Source organism: Lygodium microphyllum, chromosome 12 (assembly GCF_053477565.2).
Source record: "Lygodium microphyllum isolate KBCC chromosome 12, Lygodium_microphyllum_v1.1.10, whole genome shotgun sequence".
In the NCBI taxonomy this organism is placed as follows: Eukaryota; Viridiplantae; Streptophyta; class Polypodiopsida; order Schizaeales; family Lygodiaceae; genus Lygodium; species Lygodium microphyllum.
In genome coordinates this window covers 71048148-71074129 of record NC_141146.1, presented here as the reverse complement: position 1 = coordinate 71074129, position 25982 = coordinate 71048148, and the positions used below count along the sequence as shown (strand labels likewise).

Here is a 25982-nt window from a genome sequence, read left to right as displayed (position 1 = left end):
ATCATCATATCATAGTCATAGTATATGGACAAGCTTTTACATAGGTTTAACATGCAAGATTGCAAGATTGCAAACCTATGTGCATTCCCATGGAGCCAAGCTTAAAGCTGTCCATGCATCATGGTGAAGAGATGTCCAATGTTGCAATTTACAGCTAGTTGACTACCTTATTTATCTTTGCAACACACACCCTAACATTCAATATGCAATATCTCAAGTGAGCACATATATGCACAACCCACGAACCATACATTGGCAAGCTATTAAGCAAATCTTCAAATATTTGCAAGATACTTAGTCATATACCTTATTATTTCCCAAGGAAAACTTACACTAACAGGCTTACAACAATTCAAATTGGGTTGGTGATTTAGACATTAGGTAGTCTACTAGAGAACACTATTTCTTTTTGGCCCATTCATACATTTCATGGCTAAGTAAGAAACAACCAACAGTGGCTACCTCATCTTGTGAGGCTAAGTACAAGGCAACCTTCACTGCAAGAGTGGAATGTGTATGGCTGTGTAGATTGTTGGTTGATCTACAAATTTCTTTTAAGGGTTCTACACCCATTCTTTCTGGCAATCAGAGTACTATTGCAGTGGCACGCAATCCTATGTTTCATGCTCTCACGAAACACATTGAGGTACACTACCATTAGGTCAGAGAGAGATGCTATACAAGAGAGATCAATTTGATGTGTGTCCCTACACATGAGAATGTTGTAGAAATTCCTTGAACTTGCTACCGTTTCGTGATTGATCTTCCTATACTTCTACCACATTCACACAGCAAGAGGGTATTAGAATTTGGGTATTAGAATTTGCCAATTCTATGGACATTGCCGAATGTTTTAGTTTGTTGGTTTGTATTGTAAACACAACTACATTGATAAGTTGTGTCACCGCTTCTAGATTTAGTTCTAGAGTTAAACTAACTCTAGTTGAGTTAGGGATAGGTCTAACATACCTAAGACCTATTGTTCTTTCATTCTATCATTCTAGTACTTGCATCTTTTGAGTACGGAACTACTCCCTACTCTTGCTCACTGTCTTGTTCTCTCTCTCTCTCTCTCTCTCTCTCTCTCTCTCTCTCTCTCTTTGTGTGCCTCCATTTCCAACACCACCTAGCTCATTTATCCCATTTTAGAGTAAGTACCAACTAGCCCATTTTAGAATTAGTAGAACCTAGTCCATCTATCCTATCTAAAGTATCTATCCTACTTATCCTATCTATATTGTCCTTTGCCTACTATTTGGGCCAGGGGAGGAATTGGAAACATACCCTTTCAATAGGCTCACAAGAACCAACTCTTAACTAAGGGAGAACAATGCATGCAATCCTCAATGACATCACTATGCAACTTGTGATGGCCTATAAAAGGGCCTATGGATCCTCACTTTATAACATAGCTATATGAGAGCTAGAGATATGAGCTAGTACATCAATCTTGCAACTTCCACCTTGACAAAGAGCTCATTCGTTGTATCTTCTCCAATCATCAATATGTTTTTCATTTAGCACATCTCTTCATTTCAATTTAGTTACATTTCTTCTCAATTATAACTAAGCTTCACTTTTTTCCACCATAATTGTAGCTAGTATTAGTGTGGTTTAGTACAATGAGGACCCATATTTGGAAACATGGATAAGACATGCAACTTAAATAAGATGAAGAGATGTGCTAAATAGAAATCATATTAATGACAAGAAGATACAGTGGGTAATTAGCTGTTTCTCAAGCTAGAAAAAGCAAGACTGATGCACTCTAGGTCATGTAGCTCTTATACAAACTAGAGATGCAAAGCCTCTTGTATAGGCCACTACAAGTTGCAAGGCAAGTTGCATAGTGACATCACTAAATGATTGTATACAATATTCTTCTCTGACTAGGAGCTGGTTCTTGTGAGCCTATTGAAAGGGTCTGTTTCCAAATACCTTCTTGGCCCAAATAACAAGCAAAAGATAAGATAGATAAAATGGGATAGATTTGATAGATTGGCTAGGTATTACTCACTCCTAAATGACAAAAGACAAGACATCTCTATGAATTCTAGGATTACACGAATTTAAGACATCTGACACTTACTTATGAAGTCTAGGATTACACAAAATCAAAACTGGAGATCCAAGATTACGAAGGATAGAAACATCTAGAACTTATTGATGAAGTCCAGGATTATAAGATATGTTAAGGAGAGAGAAAAAAAACTAGCCATTACAATGATAAAAATGTCGATAGTGACTAGATTGGAGCATGATCCATAAGGAAAATCTTCACTAGAAACTCCTATGTCACACAGCTTCCATTATTCTAGTAGGAAATTAGAGTAGTCTTCCTTGTCCGAGTTGTCATTTCTCCATTTCTTTCAAGCTTCCAAAGTTGTTTTGCCTCTTTCACTTTTTGCTTCTTGAGATGTTTTATATTTGTGGAATCCATTGAGCTTGGTATTTTTAAGAAATGAGAGAGAGAGAGAGTAATCACAATATAGATGGATTAGAAATGGCTTTTTTATCAACCGGAAATCGTCAACAAGTGGTAGAAATGAAAGAGATAAAGCTTTTGAGAAGCTTTGCTATGGATGCCAGTAGACAATGATTGTGTGTTTTACTATTGCAACAAGTAGGATAAGAATTTCTCAGAGCCCTTTTGGCTAGAGTTAATAGACTACATAGGCTTCAAAAGCCCTATGATAGCTTGCAAGATTATCCCCTCTATGGACTCCAAGATCAGGTTCAATCTCTGATGGCAAAATCTGCGCCAAATTTAGAAAATTTCAAAATGCCACCTAGTGCACGAAGTAATGGCGCTAATTCTTGTACTGGTGAGGGGTACCTCGATGTGCTCTAAGTCCCGATAATATCTCACTTCAAATGGTTTGGTGAGTGGAGAGAATCAAACCCTTTAGCTAGGAGGGATAGTTGGTTGTGTATTCTTGGACTAATCAACTGATCAAGAGATTACTTTTCCTAGATATGAACTAGATAGATAATGCAAATGCATGCTCCTAAGATGAACTTGCTCTGATACCATATTGGAAACATGGATCCTCATTGCATTGAACAACATTAGCACTAATTACACTATAGTGGAAAGAAGTGAAACATAGTCAGATTACTTTTTCAATCCCAAGAATGGGCAACCAACTACCACCCCTACTTGGAGGGCTTGATTCTCCCCATCCACCAAACCAATTGAGACAAGGCTTTACAAGCATCTTACCCATATCAGAGGGCATCTCTGTTAAGAAACCCTTCACCCGCAGTTTGCGTTTTTGCGTTTAGGGTTTGCAGCCCAAAAAAGGGGCGCCACCCTAGGCTGATTGTGCCTATTTATAGGCCACTCTCTCATTCATTCCTCACGGCTGATTCATTCGATCCATCACCTCTTCTCTCCAGCCTCTCCACTACCTTCACACCCCTTCAAGAGGACATTGCAGTTCGTGGTTCATGGCTGTCTTCATCATCTTCCTTGTGCTACGACACCCTTGTTCCCTTGTATCACATTCACTCTATGATTCAAAACTTCATCATTACATTCATCAGATTTTCTTCTCTCTTCTCTTCTCTTCTCCACGGTTGCTAAGTTCACTCCTTGTTCCTCCCTGCAAGCCCTACTGTCTCACTGGTACGTCATCTTTTGACATGGTATCAGAGCTGGATCTACTCAAACAACGGCAAAGATCCTCCATTCCAGTGACGGCAAAGACCGGTGGCGGGTTCGGCATCCACTTCTCTTCTTCTTCCGCTGCATCAAAATCTCGTTTTTGCAAGTTTCGAGTGTTTTCAGCTTGCTGCCCACACCCCTTTCGCAAAGGACATCGCAATCTCAGCTGTCCCTTGCTATCATCTATAGTCTAGTGCATGTTTCCAACCTACCACACACTGTTAGGAGCTGATTTCAGCATATCGATTGCTATTGCTGGTTTTTCCTGCGTTTTTAGTCTTTCTCTCTCCTACAGCTTGTGTTTTTAGTATTTCTCTCTCCTCACCTGCGTTTTTAGTCTTTCTCTCTCTTGCACTGTCGTTTGCATCAGATCCAGCCTTCCTTCGATGTGTTTACCCACAAAGATCCTCCTCATCAGAGAAGACAAAGACCGGTGGCGAGTTCGGCATCAACATTTGATTTCTCTATCATTTCCGCTACGCATTGGGAGATATCCTTTTTCTCCCACCCACCCTTCCTTCTCCAGTTTGCCACACCGGTACCATGGTGTCTCCACCAACAGATTGTCCTTCTACTGGGTGTTACTACTACGGCACGAACAATTATCTCACCGAAGACTATCAACATCGACCTTTGCTCCCCACCCCTCTAGAGTATATGCGTCTTCCACCACGCACTCCTTGTGTAACCTCTCCTTTTTGGGCCACAGAGATCATTCAGCATCGGCTATCAGAATATTATGCTCAAGGCAATAAGTTGTACCCGACATGCACTAAGTCCTTTCGAGCACACGAAGGCCTTAAGACCTTACGAGGTGATAAGTCCTCTTGGAGACCACCCCACAGCGCAGAGGTTTTCCCCACCCAATTCCGGGTGCAATGGCTTCCATGGCCCACATCTCCTCCACAGTCCGCTCTCCTCAAAGCCCGTGACTGTTCCCCACCCTTGGCTCATCCTAAGCCTCCTTCCCTACCCTCTTCCACTCAGGCTCGAGAGGCCACTTTTGGGTGCTTTCCGGCTTCTTCTTCCAAGCCCCAAATACCTTCTTTTGCACAATCGGCGGCACTTCCTTCGTCATCAGCTCCTTCACAGTGTGTGAGCCATGAGTAGTTGGATTCCCTTTCTCTCTCAGATTGGGATTCAAAGGGGGATTTTCTTACTTCACCCTTAGAGGGGCCTTCCAATTCTTCTTCAGCTTCACAGGGGGCTCCGGCTCCTACTTCTACTCCTTCCAATTCAGAGAGGGACCCTATGTGCCATGAAATTCTTCACATACCACCACCTTTCACTTTGGAGGAGTGGCTCTACTTTGAGCAATCATTTCCTCTACTCATACCTAGGATCTAGAGAATCCACCTAGATCGAGGCCTTGGGTCTTCAGTAGCGACTTGGTGGCTAGGCCTTCGTATTCCTTCCAGCATGGAGTAACGGAGCTAGTAGCTTCTCTCCTAAGGTTGAGTTTCGGGTTCTACAGCTCATCCAGTCTCCTAGCTATCTTCAAAGGTCTCCTTTCACGTGGTATTCTCAAATTACATGGTGGATCTTCTTCGTCTCTTGGTCAGCATGGAACCAACTCCCAAGATCGAGTACGGGCATATCCTTATGGTTCTCGGCACCACACAAAGTCTGACATTCCTCCTATGTATTGCATGTTTTCATCATCTTTGTACTAGGGGCGCTTGGGCAAGTGAACCATTTCCCCATGAGGGACATTCTCCAATTGGCACCTGCTGCATGAACATTCTTCAACATGTAGCATTGCATCTCCACCTCACTCTTCTCTTGTTCCCCTTTTTGGGCCTGAGAGGCGGTGTTGAGAAACCCTTCACCCGCAGTTTGCGTTTTTGCGTTTCTGCATTTTGCGTTTAGGGTTTGCAATCCCAAAAAGGGGCACCACCCTAGACTGACTGTGCCTATTTATAGGCCACTCTCTCATTCATTCCTTACGGCTCATTCATTCAGTCAGTCACCTCTTCTCTCCAGCCTCTCCACTACCAACACACCCCTTCAGGAGGACATTGCGGTTCGTGGTTCGTGGATGTCTTCATCATCTTCCTTGTGCTACGACACCCTTGTTCCCTTGTATCACATTCACTCCATGATTTAAAACTTCATCATTACATTCATCAGAGTTTCTTCTCTCTTCTCTTCTCTTCTCCATGGTTGCCAAGTTCACTCCTTGTTCCTTCCTGCAAGCCCTACTGTCTCGTTGGTACGTCATCTTTTGACACCTCTCCATCATAAAAAGTAATAGGTTTGGTACATACACAAGGTGGCATTGCATTTTCTTCCAATCGCCCGTAGTTTTCACCAGTAGAGATTTGAGCTAATCTAGCTATCCATGGTGTGGATAATCCGAAGCGCTAACCTTAAGGCTTTTATAGTCTATATAGTTCCTTGACTTTACTCAAGAGTGCTCTGAAACTATCATATCCTACTATCTAATTGCTCAAACATTGTCTAGTGGCAGCCATAGACAAGCTTTACAAAAGCTTCTATTCTCTCATTTCTCTCACTTACCGATACTTTTGAGTGGATTAAAACTCTTTCAAAAGTTATTTATTATCCAACTATACTCTAGTTACTCCCTACTTCTTACTCTTTCAAAATGACAAGCTTAATGGAGTCCACAAATGCAAAGCACCTCAAGAAGAAGATGATGAAATACATCACGAAGAAATGGACTACAAAGTTTATAACGAAGCAAGAGAGGCTGAAAGCTTTGGAAGCTCAGAAAAAATGGAGAAATATCAGCTTAGATAAGGAAGACTACTCAAATTTCCTATTGGATCATTGAAAGTTGTATGGCACATGAGTTCTTGGTGAAGATTTCCCCTATAGATTATACTCCAATCCAATCACCACTGATTGTTTCCCATCATTATAATAGCAAGATGTTTTTAATCTTGGTATTTTCTTAATATTTCTTGCAATCCTAGACTTATTATTTAAGTTTCAAATGTTTCTTTGCCTTGCAATCTTTAACCTTCAAATATTTTGTCGTAATCATGGTCTTCATAAGTATCAAATGTCTTGAAACCTTGTAATCCCAGACTTGTTATGTGCTTCAAATTGTTTCGTCTTCTGTCATTTTAGAGTGAGTACCACCTTGCCCATTTATCCCATCTATCCTATCTAGAGTATCTATTCTACTTATCCTATCTAAATTATCCTTTGCCTATTATTTGGGCCAAGAAGGCTATTAGAAACAAATCTTTCCAATAGACTTACAAGAATTAACTCTTAGCTAGGAAAGAATAATGTATGCAATCATCAATGATGTCACTATGCAACTTGATGACAATCACATCATCATCATGTGTCCTTAACCACACATCGTGGCCCAATAAAGTGAACTTCAAAGACACTAGTAGCAATGACTAACATTGATAGCACATTCTTCTAAATACCGAGTACATACAAAATATCGATTAAGGTGACAACATCCCCACTCATCGTTGCATTGATAAGGATTTTCACAATGTCTTTGATGTTAGATATGCTCAATACCCTACACTCATAAGGTGCCACCAATGATCCATGGTGCTCAAAGTTGTAAGGCCCCCATTATGAGAAGAAGCCATGTGTGAGCCTGGACATTGGTGGTTCCTAACTTGTATGTCATATGAGGTCTATGTGACCGGATGGCCAAAAGGTAACCATTGCAGATCTAGCCTTTGGGTTAGACAGAGTAGTTAAAGCTAGTAGCAACTCGAGGCACACCGCATCAAGTCGTGAGGTAAGGAAGTTATCAAGGATCCTTATTTTGAGTCAAAGGGCCATGGAAATAGCCCTTGGCTAGGGATAGGGATAGGGATAGGGAATACTTCCTAAAATATGTTGGTTGTAAAAGCCTTCCACTACACTTTCCATGTTTATATTTACTTGTACATGTGACCACACCCTTGCGAGTGTGAGTGTGCCATACCTAATTATAAATACATTCTTTTATTATTTGTGTGTACCACACTCATATTGTCACGAACATGCCATGATCAAGTGTACGGATTAATTCTTGCTCATGCCATATAAATCCACAATCCATGCGAATGCACCCTTAACAAGACATCCTCGAGCAAACAATGTGAACCCACCCTTGCCATGTCATCATAGAATCTTCTAAAAGATATGCCATGTCATTGGTTGCATCATCGATGATGTCATCACGGAACATTCTAGAAGATCTTTAGTGGAACATTCTAGAAGATCTTTAGTCACCCTCCAACACCTTGCTATAGAGCTTCTCAGTCTTGCCAATGCCGGTCTTGGGAGCTCAAGGAGTTGAGACCTCCAAGTAAATAACTTCGAGTTCCAGTTCTAGTTCCTGTCTAGTCATGGTATATAGTTTTGTCTTATCTTCCATTATACCCCTGTTGTCTTGTCACCTTGTAATCTCGTAGTACGAGACCTTGTCTTGCATATTGTTCATCCCCTTTGAGGAAGATCTTGTAATTCTGACATCTTGTATCCATACCTACGGACCCGATTTGTGGCATCCTTCATATCTTATTGTGTCCTGTTGTCTATGCCTACAGTCCCGAGTTGTGGGATTTTCCATATCTTGTTAAGTTATTATTGTACCTTGCGCCCCTACATAGGATTATCTTATAATCAAAATTATTGTATCAAATCTTGCATCTAGTCTAGTCTATTGAGCACAGTCTAGTGTTCCCATAACAAGTACATACCCAACTCAAGTCTTCATTCTCTCTGCACTCTCTACTGCTAAACATACGCTCCATTCTCGCTCCACATACCACCTGGGCACTCTCACTCCTCTTAAAACCGGTATCAGAGCTTTGGCTAAGGTGTACACACTTCTTGAGAACCGTACGGGTCAGTTTTTGCATACACAATTCAGCAAGTCATCACCTCCCACAGGTCAGGTTGTCAGTTTTCTAGCCTCATTCACAGTTTGCAGCAGGCGACAGCCAAGCGGCAGCAAGGACAAGCAAGGCGCAGGTCTGACAAGTCGTCGGCAAGCAAGTGCAAGTCACAGGAGGCTGTTGGTAGGATAGCGACAACATTTTTGACACATTTCAAGCATTTTTCGTCAATTTTCTTTTTAAATTTTTGTAGTAGAACCCTTGCTTATTGACGAGGGTTCGCATGCGTAAACACAACTCTCACATTTGTGCCTAAAATTTGGGGCTTTTCCCGAATTTGATGTTGTTCATGCAAAACAAAGACATGTGATCCAAAAATTGTAGACATTGTGCGCATTTGCTCCAAAAATTTTGGGGTTTTTCATCTACAAGTGAAATTTTGCTGAATTGAGCCAATTTCACTAAAATTTGTGCATATTTAGACCCTGAAATTTGGGGTTTTGCAGAATCTGTGAAATTTCAGCAATATTTGCCCGTATTTGACACTCAATATGATGTATTAATGCAATTGGGGCAGATTTATTGCAAAAAATTTGGGGCTTTTTGCATCGGTTCCCAATTCTCTACAAGTATGTTCTCTTTTCTTATATACCTCCACCAAGTATGTGCAAATCCCTCCAAGTGCAAGGAAGCAAAATGAATCTTCATGTCATCAGTTGTAGGAAATATGTCAAAGTAAGATTCCATTTTGGAGATCCACTCCTCTAAATCAGATGGTAAAGATGATTGACCATTGAACTTGGCCCACCATTGAAGCTCCCTTGCTTCATATCTCACTTGCCTTTGAACAAGATTTGCTGGAGCTTGTTTGAGGTATTCCTTGGCTTTAACCGGACCCCTCCAAAGCTTGGCCACCATTTTTTGCAGCCCCAGGACCAGCATTTACAGTTGGCGGAATCACGTGGCCCTCCCATATGTGTCTTCAGCATTGACAGTCACAACAACAGCTCTCCCCCTCCATTGGCACTTGGAAAGGCTCATTTCGGGTTGCTTGATTTTGATGGTTGATGTGTTGGCATAGCATTTGGACTGATTTAACATTGTTTTGGGACTGTCATAATAGTCCACATGCAGTTTATGACAGTGTTACACTGACATTTGATGCTACAGCTTGTTTGACATTGTCATTTGATGCCCGGTTGGTCCCGTTTGATGCCCGAATGTTAGGGGAATGTATGCCTATTGTTTGGCAACCATTTGGAGCTGATTTTGGTGCTAAAATTCTCAGTTTTGAACAGTAAATCACTGCTGTACACAATTGGGCTGAAGTCATTTTACTCATGTATACTTATGCCTATGCTTTTCGGGCTATGTTTCGGGCATATATGGTGATGTATTGACACTTGGGGCTCAACATAGAGCTTGGTTTTGATTCGGGATCATTGGTTGAGCTTGAGCTCGCTTTGCAAAGCATTTGGATGCTCCATCTTGGATGTACTTATGGCATGTATGTTGCTTATGTCTAACCGGTCTTGGCATGCTTAGCCTATGCCATTACTACATGCTAGTTACATTGTTTGGAGCCTATTGCTATTGGAGCTCGGTCTTGGCTTGACCTTGGATTCTCGGAGCTTACTTGAGCTATTTATTGGCTTGCCAGCTTCTCTCGGTATATGTATTGTTGAATGCTCATTATGCAATGAAACAGTGATACATACAGCACTTGGGTTATTGCATTTGGGTGTTATGGTGATGTATTATTCAAGTAGGAGTTGTCTTTTATGCATACGAATCAAATTTAGTTTATCTATATGCTGTAATCAGCCCTTGGAACTAAGTTACAGCAAAATATCTACTTCTTGGGCACTTTTGGAAGTGCAAGTTTATGTACTTGTTGCTATATTCACAAACATTGCTATTGGCTGAAAGTATTCAGTATTTTATTGCAATTCCTTTTTATTGCTGAAATTCACTCGTAGTGCATCTACATCTAATACAAAGAATCTTTGAGATTTGCAAACTTGACGGCAATGGCTTTGATCTTTGGAAAGATTGTATGCAATGTATATTTTTTCCGAAGGATTGTGATGATGCTTTGGCAAAACATAAGCATGTTGCTTTGTTAGGTGAGGATTGGGCTAAAATGAATAAGAAAGCCATTACTTACATCAAAATGGCAGTCACAGATGATAACTTGGTTGATATCAAGGGACTCACCGCTACATATGCAGTTTGGGAGAAACTCAAGGCTACAAATGAGAATACGACTCTTGTCAATCAAGTCCATCTCATGCGAAAGTTGGTCAACTTAAAGCTTGATGAGTCTAAGCCCACCTTAGAACACTTAAATGCATTCACTAGTATTTGTAGTTAGTTACAAGATGCAAACTTGCCAGCTTTTGATCCTACGCTAAAGGCTATCTTCTTGCTCGTGACTTTACCAGATTCATGGGAAGCATTGGTTGTGCCATTGAGCAACAACCCCAACTTGACATTTGATGGTTTGCATGGTTCTATTCTCAATGAGGAGATCAGATGCAAGGCAAGTGGAGAAAATAGTGGATCAGTCTACAATGTAAGAGGACAAACTGAAAAGAGGTCAAATACTGCAAATAAGAACAAAAGTCACAGGAAAAGCAAGGAAAAGAAGCAAGATGTCACTTGCTATCAATGTGGACGCAAAGGGTATAAAAAACCCGATTGCAAGTACTATAAAAAGGAGTAAGAATGCAAGAAGCAGGCTAATGTAAAAGGCAAAAAGAATGAGAAGGATGGCAGTTCTATCCCTAAAGAAACAAAGAAGGCAAATGTGCTATCTAATGTTGTCATTGAGGAGGTAGAAGAAAATAAAGATGCCGATTTTCTTGTTGCATCTTTAGATCCATATGCTATGATAGCGGAAAACATGTATATCACTAAAAGGGATGTAATAGATGCCTTGTTGTCTACTCATGATGGTTTGTCTCACAATCGTGGATTGTTGACAGTGATACTTCATTTCATATAACTCCATCTTTGGAGTGTTTTTCTTCTTATGCAACAAGTAACCTTGGGAAAGTTTACCTAGGGAATAACCACACATGTGATATTGAAGGAGTAGGCAATATACACCTGGCTCTTCAAAATGGCCAAGAATTGATTCTTCATGATGTTGGGTATGTACCTGGTATTAAGAAGAGCTTGCTTTCTGTTAGGCAGTTAGACAACAAGGGTTACTTCACTACCTTTGGTGATGGAATGTGGAAGATATATAAAGTATCCATGCTTGTCACTAGAGGCGGTAAAAAGGGAACTTTGTATTATCTTCACTACAAAGCACCTCCTGGAAAGTTTGTTGCAGTTGCAGAAGTGCAGTCACACATGGAGCTATGGCACAAGCATCTTGGACACGAGCCAAAAGGGCTTGCAAACACTTTTCTCACTTGAAAGAGTTGATGTGAAAAACTCAAAGCTTGACTTTTGTGATGGCTATGTTTCAGAAAAACATATAGAGTTCACACTCTCATGGAGCCTCTAAGTAGACATGTATTTTGGATTTAGTCCATTCTAATGTATGTGCCATGCCAATGAAAACTCATAGTAGTTTTTATTATTTTATGTCTTTTATTGATGACCACTCTAGAAAGCTATGGGTTTACTTGCTTAAGTAGAAAAGCGAGGCGTTGGATGCCTTTAAAAGGTTTCATGCATTTGTTAGTACTCAACAAGGCTTAAAACTAAAATGCATAAGAACGAACAATGGGGGAGAGTATGTATCTAAAGAATTCAATAAGTTTTGTGATGTAGATGGGATTAAACAAGAGCTTACAGCCCCTTATGATCCATCATCTAATGGTGTGGCTGAGAGAATGAATCACACTTTATGTGAGAAGATTTGGTAAATGCTATCCACAGCTAATCTTCTGCAATCGTTTTGGGAAGAGACACTTACAAACCGGATGCATATTTGCAACCGATCTCCACATCATGCACTTGAAAGTGTCATCCCTGAAGAGGTTAGGTATGGCAAACCTGCTTCATATGACCACTTAAGGATCCTTGGCTGCAAATGCTATGTACATGTACCTATTGATATCCGAACAAAACTTGACATAAAATCCCTCACAGGCATCTTCATGGTTATGGAGATGAAGGTGAAATGGGTTATAGAGTTTGGGTTTCAAGCATGAAAAAAGTGCTACGCAGTTGAGATGGAGTATTTAATGAATCAAAGCTGTTGAAAAATGCCACATCTAGTGATTTAGACAAAAAGAAAGTGAAATTCCAGCATGATCAACCACTTAAACTGCCATCAGCCACACTAAAGATTCGACTCCATTTGATGCTGGTTTTGACAATCAGCGTGTCATTGTTGAGACAAATGAAAATGGGCAGCAAAGGGACACTGAAAGTCAGCTTAGGTAACAAAATCAGCATGCTGAAAATGAATTACAGTAGCCTGAAAATGTATAACAGCAACTTGAAAATGCAATTCAGCAACCAAATATTGACGTCATTAGCATTCCTTTGAACGTAGATCCATTGCTTGATAATACAGATCATTGGGTGAGAAGGTCTACACATGTTAGGAGACCTATACAGAGGTTTGATCCCTCTTTGGACTGCATTTTACTCACAAATGAGGGTGAGCCTCTCAAATATAAAGAGGCCTCATCATGCGAGTTAAAGGAAAAGTGGGAGCCAGCTATGCAAGAAGAAATGAAGTCATTATATCAAAATGATACTTGGGATTTGATCACATTGCCTAAAGATAGGAAAGCTATTCCTAACAAATGGGTCTATAAAATCAAGTGTGTGGATGGCAAACCCAAATATAAAGCCTAGCTTGTGGCTAAGGGTTATACACAAAAAGAGGGGATTGACTTTCAATAAGCCTTTTCACCTATTGTCAAAATGACCACTCTTCGAGTATTGTTTGCTACTGTAGGATCTATGGATCTTGAGCTTGATCAGATGGATATTAGAACTGCATTCCTGCATGGTAATTTAAAAGAAGAGTTGTACATGAAACAACCAGAGGGCTTTGTTATACCACGAAAGGAGCATTTGGTGTGTAGGCTTAAGAGAAGCTTGTATGGTTTAAAACAAACTCCTAGACAATGGTATAAGAAATTTGATGCCTTCATGCACTCACATGGGTTTAAAAAAAGCAATGCAGATCACTGGTTATATACAAAGAAGGTTGATGATGGAAGCCTTATTCTCCTTGTGCTTTATATGGATGATATGGTTATTGCCGATCAGCATAAGAGCCAATATAATGCACTAAAAGAACAACTGAATTCAGCCTTTTCCATGAAGGACTTGGGTGCAATTGAACACATTTTGGACATACATGTGACGAGAGATAGAGAGCAATAACTCTTATTTCTCTCACAAGAAAAGTACATCAGCAAAGTACTTGGTCATTTTTTCTATAGCAAATGCTAAGCCACTTGGTGTTCCATTACCACCATACCTTAAACTTAGCAAAGCAAATTGCCCAAAAGATGATAAGGCAGCCAGCTCAATGAAAGGTGTTCCTTATGCTTCAACTTGTGGGTCACTCATGTATGCTATGGTTGCCACTAGACCCGACATTGCTCATACAGTGGGAGCTATGAGCACGTTTATATCAAATTGTAGCAAAGCACATTGGGGGCCATTGAAATGCAACTTCCAATACCTTAAGGAAACACAAAGAAAATACATTTGCTATGAAAAGGGTACGTTAGATCTGCAAGGATATTGTGATGCAAACAAGGCAAGTGACTTGGATACTCACAAGTCTACTAGCAAGTACATATTTGCCTTGATTGGTGGGACCCTTTCCTAGTGCTCTAGATTACAAAAGATAATAGCACTTTCTACCATTGAGATCGAATATATTTCAACCACTGAAGCTTCGAAAGAAGCTATTTGGCTCGGTCGTTTAGTCAAGGATTTTGGGTTGCCCACCAAAACACCTATACTTGGATGTGATAGCCAAAGTGCTATATGCATGGCTAAGCATGCCATGTTTCATGCACATACCAAACATATTGATGTGTGGTATCACTTGATCAGACAAGTTTATGATGATGGTCTAGTCACACTAACTAAGATCAAAACACAAGATAATCCTACAAATGTTCTCACTAAGAGTCTTGCAAAGGCTCAACATGAGCATTGCATTCAACTAGTGGAAATTGGTTAAAGGTTCACTCAGGACCCTTAACTGGGCAGTTATTGGGTGTAAAAACCATCCGCTACACTTCTCATGTATATATTTACTTGTATATGTGACCACACCCTTGCAAGTGTGAGTGTATTGTACCCTAAGTACAAATATGTTGTTTTATTCTTTGTGTGTACCACACTAGTATACACCCAACTCAAGTCTTCACTCTTTGCACTCTCTATTGCTGAACATACACTCCATTCTCGCTCCACATGCCACCTGGGTACTCTCACTCCCCTTCAGAATATTCCCTAGACAACAAGTAGAGGTGCATATGGAAAGTCACCAGACATGGGCATATAGAAGGTCAACAGACACGTGCACATGGAAGGGTCATCCATCATGAGCCCCTTCACAACCTATAAAAGGTAGACCCCTTCACAGCTTTCAAGATCCATCCATTCACCCAATCAGAGTTATTCCATCTAGCCTCAAGATCTTCACCTATCTTCTGTCTAGATCACCATCCGAGCTTCACATTGGAAGCGCATGGATAGATAGAGCCATCTTTGTATCAACTTGTTTGGAGTAAAATAAATTTTTTACTCTCCTCTTATCTACTGTGCACTCTCTTTCTCTATCTCTTGCTCAAATTCTATTCGCTACACCATGTGATTTTTTACACGGAATCGGAGCCCAAGGGACCCTAGGGATCGAAGAGTACACGAGAGGCAAAGGCTTCAATAGCACGAAGGAGCGATGTCGACTTTCGCAAGAAGTTCTAGCGTATCACGAAACAGTTCTAGAGGCAATGCTACTGTACCGGAAATTCAAACACTTAGGATTCATCCACCAAACCTTAGTGAAGGCAAGTTAGAGGGTACAAACTATACTTTGTGGAAGTTTAAAATCACTATAATCCTTGATTCTTATGAGCTCCTAGAGACAGTATTGGGGACTGACCCAAAACCACAACTGATCCCCAACCCATCAAATTCGAGTATGATGATTCCTCTAAATGCAAATCTTCTATGAACTTGGAAACAAAGGAACGCAGATGCACTGTGTACCTTAGTTACAGGCTATTTTAATAGTGTTTTGACTTTGATTCAGTATACAACCAAGGCATCAGAAGCATGGACTATGCTAAGAAGTTAGTACAAAACACGAAATCAAACAAGAATTCAAAACCCGGAGAATCAACTAGCAACAAAGAAGTTTTCTAAAGGAGAGATGGCTGAAGCATTCATCACTCGCATTAAGAATTTGGGCAACCACATGGCTAGCACTAGGATACAAAAGACTAGCGAGAAGCTAGCTCAAAGGTATCTTCAAGTCTGTCCATCCAAGTTTGATGGATTGGTAATGTCATGAGGACATGTATTTTTGAAAACCTCACTTAACATGTGGATTAATTTTAATCACATGATTAAGTAAATGTTGCACATGTGAGGTGCAACTGGAGTTAAAGTAAATTTACGAGCCCAAAACCTGAAGAAATCACAAGATCCTGAAGGTAAAAGTTGCTAAGGTTATGCCGCACAAGTACTTGGTGGTATTTGGTGCCAGTTGTTGGCCTAGGTCATCCATTTGGCCATAAGTGTTAGTTGGCGACACTAGAGAAGTGGCGTTTAATGGCACCTAACACCAATTTGATGGTCAAAAATGGTGCAGAGACACTTGGGAATGGAAGTTGCCTAGCCAATTTAATTATTGGTCAATCATATTATTTTTTCAGGGCACCGAAATAATTATTAGATTATTTTTTAATATTTAAAGACTGAAAATTAATAATTAATTATGAAAAATACTGAAAAAACCATTTGGGAAGGCTGCCACTTGTCAAAAATGCCCATGCAAGGCTGAAAAACGTCTTTAGAGGCTAGAGAGAAGCATTTCTATAAATTCAGCCTGCAAGGGAGAGGAAGGAGAGGCTGCTGGTCTGATTTGCAGCCATTGGAGGACCTTCTGAGACTGCCAAGGACAGGAGAAGACCAATCAACAACAGGAGGCAACATCTACAAGCTGTTGAGACAAGGTAGCAACTGTAAATGACTGATTTTCTTCAATTCTTTGCATCTACAAGCTGTTGTGGCAAGGAAGTAGCTGCATTTGACTGATTTTTAGTTATTCTTAACGACAAAACTCTGAATTTTCTCTCTCTACCACTTTCCCTCTCATCTCCCAGCCATTTCACAGCTTGCTCCGAAGATCTTAGCATTTGGACCCTTGGAGGCTGAGAAATTCCAGAATTATTTGCTGTAAATCCTAATCTGTAGCAAAAATTAGAGTTTAGCAGTAGCCTTGGAAAGTGTGTCAAAAATTGGAAGCTCCAAGACTTGGATTCAATAGGGCTGAAGCTGCTTTTAGCCTATTCAAGTAGAGGGACCAGCAAATAATTGAATTTGGGGCATTTTCCATCTCCATCAAAGCAAGTGAAGGCCAATTGATTGCCTGAATCAAGGGGCAACTCAGATTGAAGACTTACTAGTCACTTTGGACAGCAAGGGGAGTTTGGATTTCGAAGGGGATCGGGAGAATCCCATTGTAAATCAATTTTTTCTTCAATAAAGCCAAAGAAATACCGAAAGGGATGCCAATTTTGGGGCCAATCGGGTGTGCATTGTCCAAGATCAATAGGTAAAATTGTGTAGTGGTACATCCAGTCACATGACCAACAAGAAAGGTCTATATAGTTCTATGCAACCTCTACAAGAATCCATCACTGTGATGGTTGAAAACGATGCAAAATGCCTTGCTACGAGCACAGGTACTATTTCCTTTGTTGGTGCAAATGGTGAAGTCAGAAATAAAGATACTATCTTTAATTTCCTCCAAAAATGGGAAGATTCGCACAAATTAAAGAATACTCCACCACATCTCCAAGCGCTGGAGGCCAGCCTAACCTTGGGACCAAAAGCATATAAATGGTGGAGAACTTTAAAGGAGGCAAATAAAATACCTGAAACTTGGGCTCAATTTGAATCGGTCTTTTGGAAAGAATTCCTTCCTAAAAATGAAATGGAAAGAAATTGGGAAGATTGGGATTTTGTCAAACAAAAGGGAAGACCTTTGCTGACATATCTCGAGGAGTATCGTGAGATAATCCTCAAATTGGAAGGAATAGATGAATTTCAAAAGACAAGAGGATTCATAAGGGGACTAGATAAGGCCTGTAAAAAGAAAGTGAAAAGGAGTTCACCCAAGACGCTTAAAGAGGCAATTAAATTTGCATTAATCAATGAAGATAATATGCGTCCAGGTGCACTCACTAGTCTCACTAATACAGAGCCCAAAACTAAGGAATTTGAGACCTCAAAATTTGTAGACAAATACAAAAGGAAAATGCAATTCCTAAAGGGTAAGAAACAACCCTTTGAAAAGAAACAATATGTAAGGCCGAAGTTAAGTCAAGATGACTTTGATAAGGCCAAAAAAGAAAGGATGTGTTTCAACTATCTATCTCCTAACCATGCTGCCTGGAATTGCCCTCAAAGAAAAAAGGCGAAAGGATAAGGACAAGGGCAAGGAAAAAGAGAAACAAATCCATGTAGTGCAGACCTTGGAATTAAAGGGGAATGAAAAGTATAAATCTTTAGAGGTCTTGCACAAGGATGTACAACACAGGTGTTGTATGTCAACTTCTATGTGGCAACCTATCTTTGGGCCACATGATTTAGTTAGAGTGCATGGATTGATAGCGGGAAAGAGGTTTAGAGTCATGATCGATGACTCTGCCACCCACAATTTCATAAATTATGCACTTATCAAAAAGTTGAAACTTTCACAACAAAAGAGTGAGCATCAATATGTTGTTCATATGATGCAAGGTCAGGATAATAAAATATGGGATACAATGGTATCCAATTTGGAAATCGAGATCCAAGGATATAAAGATAAGCTTGATTTCCAAATTATGAATATGGAAAGGGCCGATATTGCTTTAGGGAGGGAGTGGCTCTGGGGATTGAAACCATCCTTAAAGCGTAGTTATCATTATAATACACTGAATTTGAAAGGGATGGAAAGACTTTTGTGATTCAAGGTGAACATGAAGTATCTGATAAGCCTTTGATGTATTCCCTTGAAGTTTAGAAGCTGATAAGGAAGGAAGCTTGTGAGGTATATATGTTATGGTCCCTTCCTGTATAGAACGCTTTTACTTTTTGTAATATAAAGTAACAATTTTCTTATGTTTGTGAGTTGAATGTAAATAATGAATTAAGTGGTTTGTTAGATGAATTTAAATATGTATTTCCTTCTGATTTACCAAGTGGCCTTCCACCAAATAGGGGTGATGTAAATCACCCAATTGACATAGCTAGGGATATACACTGTTTCTAAACCACCTTATAAGCTAAGTGAAACACAACACCAAGAAGTCGAAAGACAAATTAAGGATTACCCTAATAAAGGGTTTATACAACCCAGCAATTCACCTTGGGCTTCGCCAATTTTATTGGTAAAGAAAAAAGATGGTTCTATGCGACTTTGTATTGATTATAGAGCACTTAATAAAATAACAGTAAAGAATAAATTTCCTATGCCCAGAATGGAAGATCTTTTTGATCAATTACAAGGGGCAAAATTTTTCACAAAGATTGATTTAAGATCAGGCTATCACCAAGTAAGAATTAAGGTCCAGGATGTTCCTAAGACGGCATTTCGTACTAGATACGGGCACTATGATTTTTTGGTGATGCCTTTTGGTCTCACTAATGCACCAACTACTTTTAAGAAGCTGATGAATAGTGTGTTATGGCCCTATCTAGGACACTTTGTAGTAGTCTTCTTGGATGATATCTTGATCTTTAGTAAATCAAGAGAAGAACATTTGAAACATTTACAATTAATATTCCAATTGTTAAGAACCCATTCTCTTTATGCGAAGAAAACTAAATGAGAATTCTTTGCACAAGAGGTCAAATATTTGGAACATATTATCTCTAAAGAGGGAATCAAGATGGATCTAGAAAAAGTAAGGGCAATTATTGAATGGCCATCTCCAAGGAACCTGTAAGAGCTACAGATCTTCCTAGGTTTATCTGGATTTTATGGTAGATTCATTCGAGATTATGCCAAAATAGTTGTTCCAATGACGGACCAACTTAAAGGGAAAAGGAAGAGTTTTAATTGGGGAACAGACCAAAATGAAAGCTTTCAAAAACTTAAGGTAGCTATTGCTACAACTCCAATACTATTAATTGTGGATCCCAATAAACCATTCGTGGTTGAAGCTGATAGCAGTGATAGGGCAGTAGGTGCGGTCTTATTACAAGAAGGTCGACCGGTTGCTTTTAAAAGCAAGAAATTAGACTGTGCAAAACGGAATTATTCCGTTTATGAGAGGGAGCCAATGAAGAAATGGAGGCACTATCTATATGGTGCCAAACTTTTGATCTTGTCGGATCATGAAAGTATTAAGTGGCTTAATGACCAACCGGATCTACAAGGGCGTAATGCCAAATGGGCCGAACTCCTCCAAGAGTTCGACTATGAGATAAGGTATAGAAAAGGAAAGTATAATATAGTGGCGGATGCACTCAGCAAAATGCCCATCATAAATGAATTGAGTTTTACTCAGTTCACTTCCAATTTACTTGAATCCTTAAAAGAGAAATGCCAGGTTGATCCGGCATATTCCAACATATAGGAAGCAATAGAAAATGGGGATCCAAATGGAAGAGCCTCCACTGAGAAAGGAACATCTGAGGATGTTCAACAAGAAAATGGAGCATCACGGGTTGCTCAAATGAGATTCAAGTGGAAGAATTTTACCATTGATAATGGTTATTTACTCTACAAGGGTAGGGTATGTGTCCCGAAAGATAAAGAAATAAGGCGTCAAATACTCTTTGAGTGTCATGATAACTCTAGTGCGGGACATTCAGGAGTTAATAAGACTTATAGTCTTATTAAAAGGCAGTTCTATTGGCCTAGAATGAATAAAGACGTCCTTGACTATGTGGTCAAATGTAATAAATGCCAGGTTAATAAAGCTGAAAGATTAAAAATGGGAGGACTTCTCCATCCATTAGAGATTCCTTCGGGAAAATGGGAGAGTATCTCCATGGACTTTATTGCCGCATTACCCAGGACACAGAGGGGGCACGACTCTGTGTGGGTGATAGTGGATAGGTTAACCAAAATGGCTAAGTTTATTCCAAACTTCAACTGATGTTAAAACACCAGAATTGGCTAGATTGTTCATAGAGAACATATATCAATTGTATGGCCTTCCGGCAAATATAGTTTCTAATCAGGATAGAAAATTTAATAGTCAATTTTAGCGTGCTGTATTTAGGAAATTGGATACTAAACCTAGCATGAGCACGGTGGAGCACCCGCAAACAGATGGGCAAACTGAAAGGGTTAACCAAATCCTTGAAGATATATTGAGTGCATATGTAAGTAAAAGGCAAACTAATTGAAAAGAGTATTTACCGATAGCAGAGTTTGCATATAATAGTGTCAAACACTCTTCTACTGGATATAGTCCATTTATGCTAATGTATGGGTTTCAGCCCAGAGCTCCTCATGTAGTAGGACTGCATAAGGAAAAGGTTCAGGCAGCAAAGGATTTTTTGGAGGATATGAATAGTATGTTAAAATTTGCTCAAGAAAATATTAAGGAAGCTCAAAATCAAGCTAGAGCTTATGCAGATCCTCACTGAAGAGGCATCTCCTTTAAGGAAGGGGAATTGGTCTATCTTAAGGTGCCTAAACAAACTAATTTTTCATGTAAGTAAGTTAAGAAAGAAGCTGGGTGATATGGATAATCTAATCTTAAATGATAACATTGAGGAGCTAATAGGTGACCAATCTATTCCACATGATTCATTTGCTCCAACTACCAGAATAACCACTATTCGCACAATACTTGCAGTGGCTGCCCACAATACCTGGCTAGTTTACCAAATGGACGTTAAATCGGCGTTCTTGAATGGTGACCTCAAGGAGGAGGTGTACGTGGTTTAGCCACCATGGTTTGAGGCCCCTCATTCTAAGAACAAAGAGTGTAAGCTGAAGAAGGCATTGTATGAGCTGAAACAAGCCCATAGAGCATGGTATCAACGGATAGATAAGTTCTTTTTAAGCTTAAACTTCAAAAGATGTGCCTCAAATGCTAACTTGTATGTCTATAGAAGATTGATCGACAGCTTGATCTAGTTGTGCAACACTAGGCCAGATATTAGTTTTGCTATTAGAGTTTTAAGCAGATTCTCAAACAAACCCCGTGAGAGTCATTGAAAGGCTAGAATGCAAGTGCTCAGATACTTGAAGGGAACTCTTAACTATGGTATCACATACACATCTGATACTTCTTTTGTGGGATACTGTGACTTAAATTGGGTAAGAGACAGTCATTCCAAAAAGTCAATTTCTAGTTATTGTTTTTCTTTAGATTCAAGAATTTTCTCTTGGATCAATAAGAAGCAACCTCCAACAATGGCATTGTCTCCTACCAAAGTAGAGTACAAGGCAATTGTTTTGCTGCATATGAAGTTGTATGGTTAAGGAGAATCTTATGGCATATAGGAGTGCAAGATAAAGACCCGACTATGCTAAGGTGTGACAATCAGAATTACATCGCCATTCCCGAGAATCCAGTGTTTCATGCATGCACAAAACATATAGAGATCTAGTATCACTATATGCATGATTTGATAGATGGGATAGTGGAGTTGGTCTATTGTCCAACAGAGAAGAATGAAGCAAATATCTTCACCAAAGCACTCTCAAAGAATCTGCTTCAAGTTCATTTTCAGAGACATAGCATTGGGCCAAGGAGTTAGCTCACCTACGGGTGGACATTGAGAGGGGGTGTTAGATATGCTCAATGCCCTACCCTCGTAAGGAGCCACCAATGATCCATGGTGCTCAAAGTTGTAAGGCTCCCATTATGAGAAGAAGCCATGTGTGAGCTTGGATATTAGTGGGTCCTAACTTGTATGTCAGATAAGGTCTATGTGATCGAATGGCCAAAAGGTGACCATTGCGAGTCTAGCCTTTGCGTTAGACAAAGCAGTTAAAGCTAATAGCAACTCGAGGCACACAGCATCGAGTTGCGAGGTAAGAAAGTTATCCAGGACCCCTATTTTGGGTCCGAGGGCCGCGGAAGTAGCCCTTGGCTAGGAGTAGGAAATATTCCCTAGCCAACTAGTGGAGGTGCACATGAATAGCCAACAAACACATGTACACATGGAAGGTCAACAGACACACCGGTGCATATGGAAGGTCATCCATCATGACCCCCTTCACAGGCTATAAAAGGTAAACGCCTTCACAACTTTCAAGATCCATCCTTTCACCCAATCAAAGTTATATCAACTAGCCTTAAGCTCTTCACCTATCTTCTGTCTAGATCACCATCTAAGCTTCACATTGAAAGCGCACGAGTAGGCAGAGCCATCTTTGTATTAGCTTGTTTGGAGTTAAAGAAAATTTTTATTCTCCTATTATAAGTTGTGTACTCTCTTTCTCTTTCTCTTGCTCAAAATCTATTCGTTGCGCCATGTAATTTTTTACATTTGATTGTTTGAGTAGCATTGTCGACACATGTGACAGTGCCCCCTTGAGTAGCATCAATCAAGGAAATAAAAAGATGCTTGCATGAGTGAGCGTGCTTGTTCACTGGGTTAGCTGGAAGCATGTATAACATTCATGCAAACGAGGACGTTTGCGATTTCGAGAGGAAGGTATGTCACAAGACTGTGACAACTATTACCTTTTTGTTGATTTCTTTATTACATATTTTATTTGGTTTTTCTTTTTGGAAGGATCCCTCTTGAAATCTAAACGCCTGAGTTGCATGGCCAGTTTGTGAAACGGACAGGAATGTCTAGTGAGTCAAGACTAGACAGTTAAGATCCAATATAAGTCTGGAAGAGGCTGATGGCACTGTAGATTGACAAGCCTGGAAGAGACTTGTGAAAGTGTATATGGACAAGTGTGTTGAAGAACTAGCCTGGAAGAGACTAGTTCAAAGTGAAGATGGACAAATCTTCAAGAGATTAGTCCATGTGGGGTCATTAGTGGAAATTTACTTTCAGTTGAGCTACATTACAGATTTGGATGTAGCCATAGTCTGCAAAGATGGTCAGAAGACTAGTAGGGATGCAATGGAAGCAACTCCTAAAATTTAGAAAGTTACTATTTTTGGACCCCAGAATCTGTTCGCGTCATTATCTTCGTTTTTGTACGAGGATTAATCCTCTGGTCTGTGTCGAGATCAAATTTTGAACCGAGAATGGAGAATTTTAGACCAAAAGGTTTAAACATGAAAATTGTTACATGTATGCCATGTGTCACAATTTGGGCATAAATTCCCAAAAGAGAGAGAGAGGGCAGCACAAAAACGAGTTTCAATGCATGGGGGGCTCATTTTGCAGATGGAGAGCTCTTGAGAGTTGGTCTACCCTGTCTATGATGCACAAAGGGCTGAGCTTGCTTCCTACTCTCTCTCTCTCCCTAACAGTATGGTTATGCTGCAGAATCAAGGGCCTTTCTTCTGATTCAGGTACAGCTGTGTGGAATATGCTGTTTTTGCATGAGGCAAGAGCCTCCTTTCTCTAGGAACAGGAGCAGTTGTTTGCAATTCCCAGCAGGGACAGGTGAGGGTGGTAACCTCACCAAGCAAGTGCCTGAAACAGCACTAAACCAGAACTGATTCTGGACTGTTCAGAGGGTATTTCAGAGCCCAATTGATGTCAGAATCAGGGGGCACTTGGCCCAGATGATGCAGGACAGTGCAGGGAACAAAATGAGCTGAAAACAGGTGTCAGAACAGGTCTGAACCAGTAATTACAGTGGGCTGAACAGTACAGGGAACAGTAAGAGTTGTAAACAGGTTTCAGAACAGGTCTGAACCAGTAAATACAGCAGGCTGAAATGGTCAATTCTGCACTCCAACCAGAAGATTCAGACTTGGGCAGAGTTTCCCCTCCTGGTCAACTTGATTTGGGTCAGTAATTGTATTGTTATGCTGCCAAATTTCACTCAGAATAGGTGAAAGACAGCCCATTGTACCTTCTCTCTTTAAAAATAAAGAAATACCGCAAGGGGCGCCTGACTTAGGGGCCAACAGGGTGTCTGTGTGGCAACAGGAACATTCTAGCTTCCTGTATTTCTTCTTGATTCTGTGTCTTTAAGTTCAAGTAAAGTGGACGATTGTAAATTGGGTGAAAGTATTTATTTATTTATTTTGGTTGTACACTACCGCCCTTCCCAGTGAACAGGCCGGTTACAGCTAGCACCAGTGACCACTATCAAAATACCAATGCTGCTCACTATCCTTTGTTGAAAGACATACATCATGTATGGTGGGGTCACAAAAACATGACATTGCAAAAGCATATGAATTGAAAGTTTCTACAAGATGAGCTGTCTCATCCTTCCCACCACTAGGAGCACTAAACATGGTAGTCATAACAGCCAATAAGGCTTGTTTCTTCATCTCCTCTACAAGCTTGGGCTTGTGACACTCAAAGAACTCATCCCCTAGCTTGCGGCAATAGTTACATCTCTTCTTTTTCTGATTGTCGCCTTCTTTGCGGGAAGAAAAAGACAATGAGTTACTCTTGCCTTTCTAATGGCTAGATGAAAAAACTAATCTTTGTATCTATGATGAGAGAAGGCAAGACCTAATTATCCAAGGCAGTAGCAAAGTGGTTGAAATGACTCTGCTCTTCCTGCAACAAAAACGCAGTCAACTCATGAAGAGAATACTATTGCCCATTGCCCTAAGAAACTAGTCATAAGGCGGTCGCAAATGTCTAATACACCAAACACAGTAGAGACAAGATAGCTCTAAAATATCTCCTCATCAACATTCACCAACTACTCATGCGAATCTGTAATCCATGTAAGATAGGCATCCATGTTGTCCCCTTCATGCATCTGCTTGGAATCTAACTACTTCCTCAAACAGGCAACGTGTGCCCATAATTTCAATTATATGTCCATTGGGTGAAAATGACTATCTTTATCTCTTGAGTTAAAGATGTGGTTTGTTTTAAGTGGTAATCAAAGCAGATGCACAGCTTCACAGGAGAATCGCTTCTCTTGTACTTTTTTAGTACCCTAATTGCAGCAATAATTTGCAACCTCTTCTATGTACTGCTGCAACCTGAAATATAGTGTTCTAAAGATAACAGTTACGAAGTACCTGTACAAGTCTCCACAAAAGATCTAAGTGCGACGACAGAATCTACCCGTACAGGCAACTCAGGATCTTTCAGTGCTGCAACAATACTCTGCATGGCTGAGTAAAAATTGTGCTGATCTGAAAAAGCAATACCGGCATACTGGCCAGACACCCATGCTGCCTGCAATGTAGTAAGAATGCTAA

At 40.2% G+C, this 25982-nt stretch overlaps 1 protein-coding gene across 2 annotated transcripts in view; it reads right to left on the bottom strand.

Moving 5' to 3' along the window:
- Positions 1-25982, bottom strand: part of LOC148027897 (importin beta-like SAD2) — a 65361-nt gene that overhangs the window by 28588 nt on the left and 10791 nt on the right. For both annotated transcript variants that reach the window (XM_087689604.1, XM_087689605.1), the window contains exon 11: positions 25800-25959. In XM_087689604.1, the coding sequence (XP_087545730.1) occupies positions 25800-25959 (160 nt within the window). The remainder of the gene's footprint in view (positions 1-25799; positions 25960-25982) is intronic.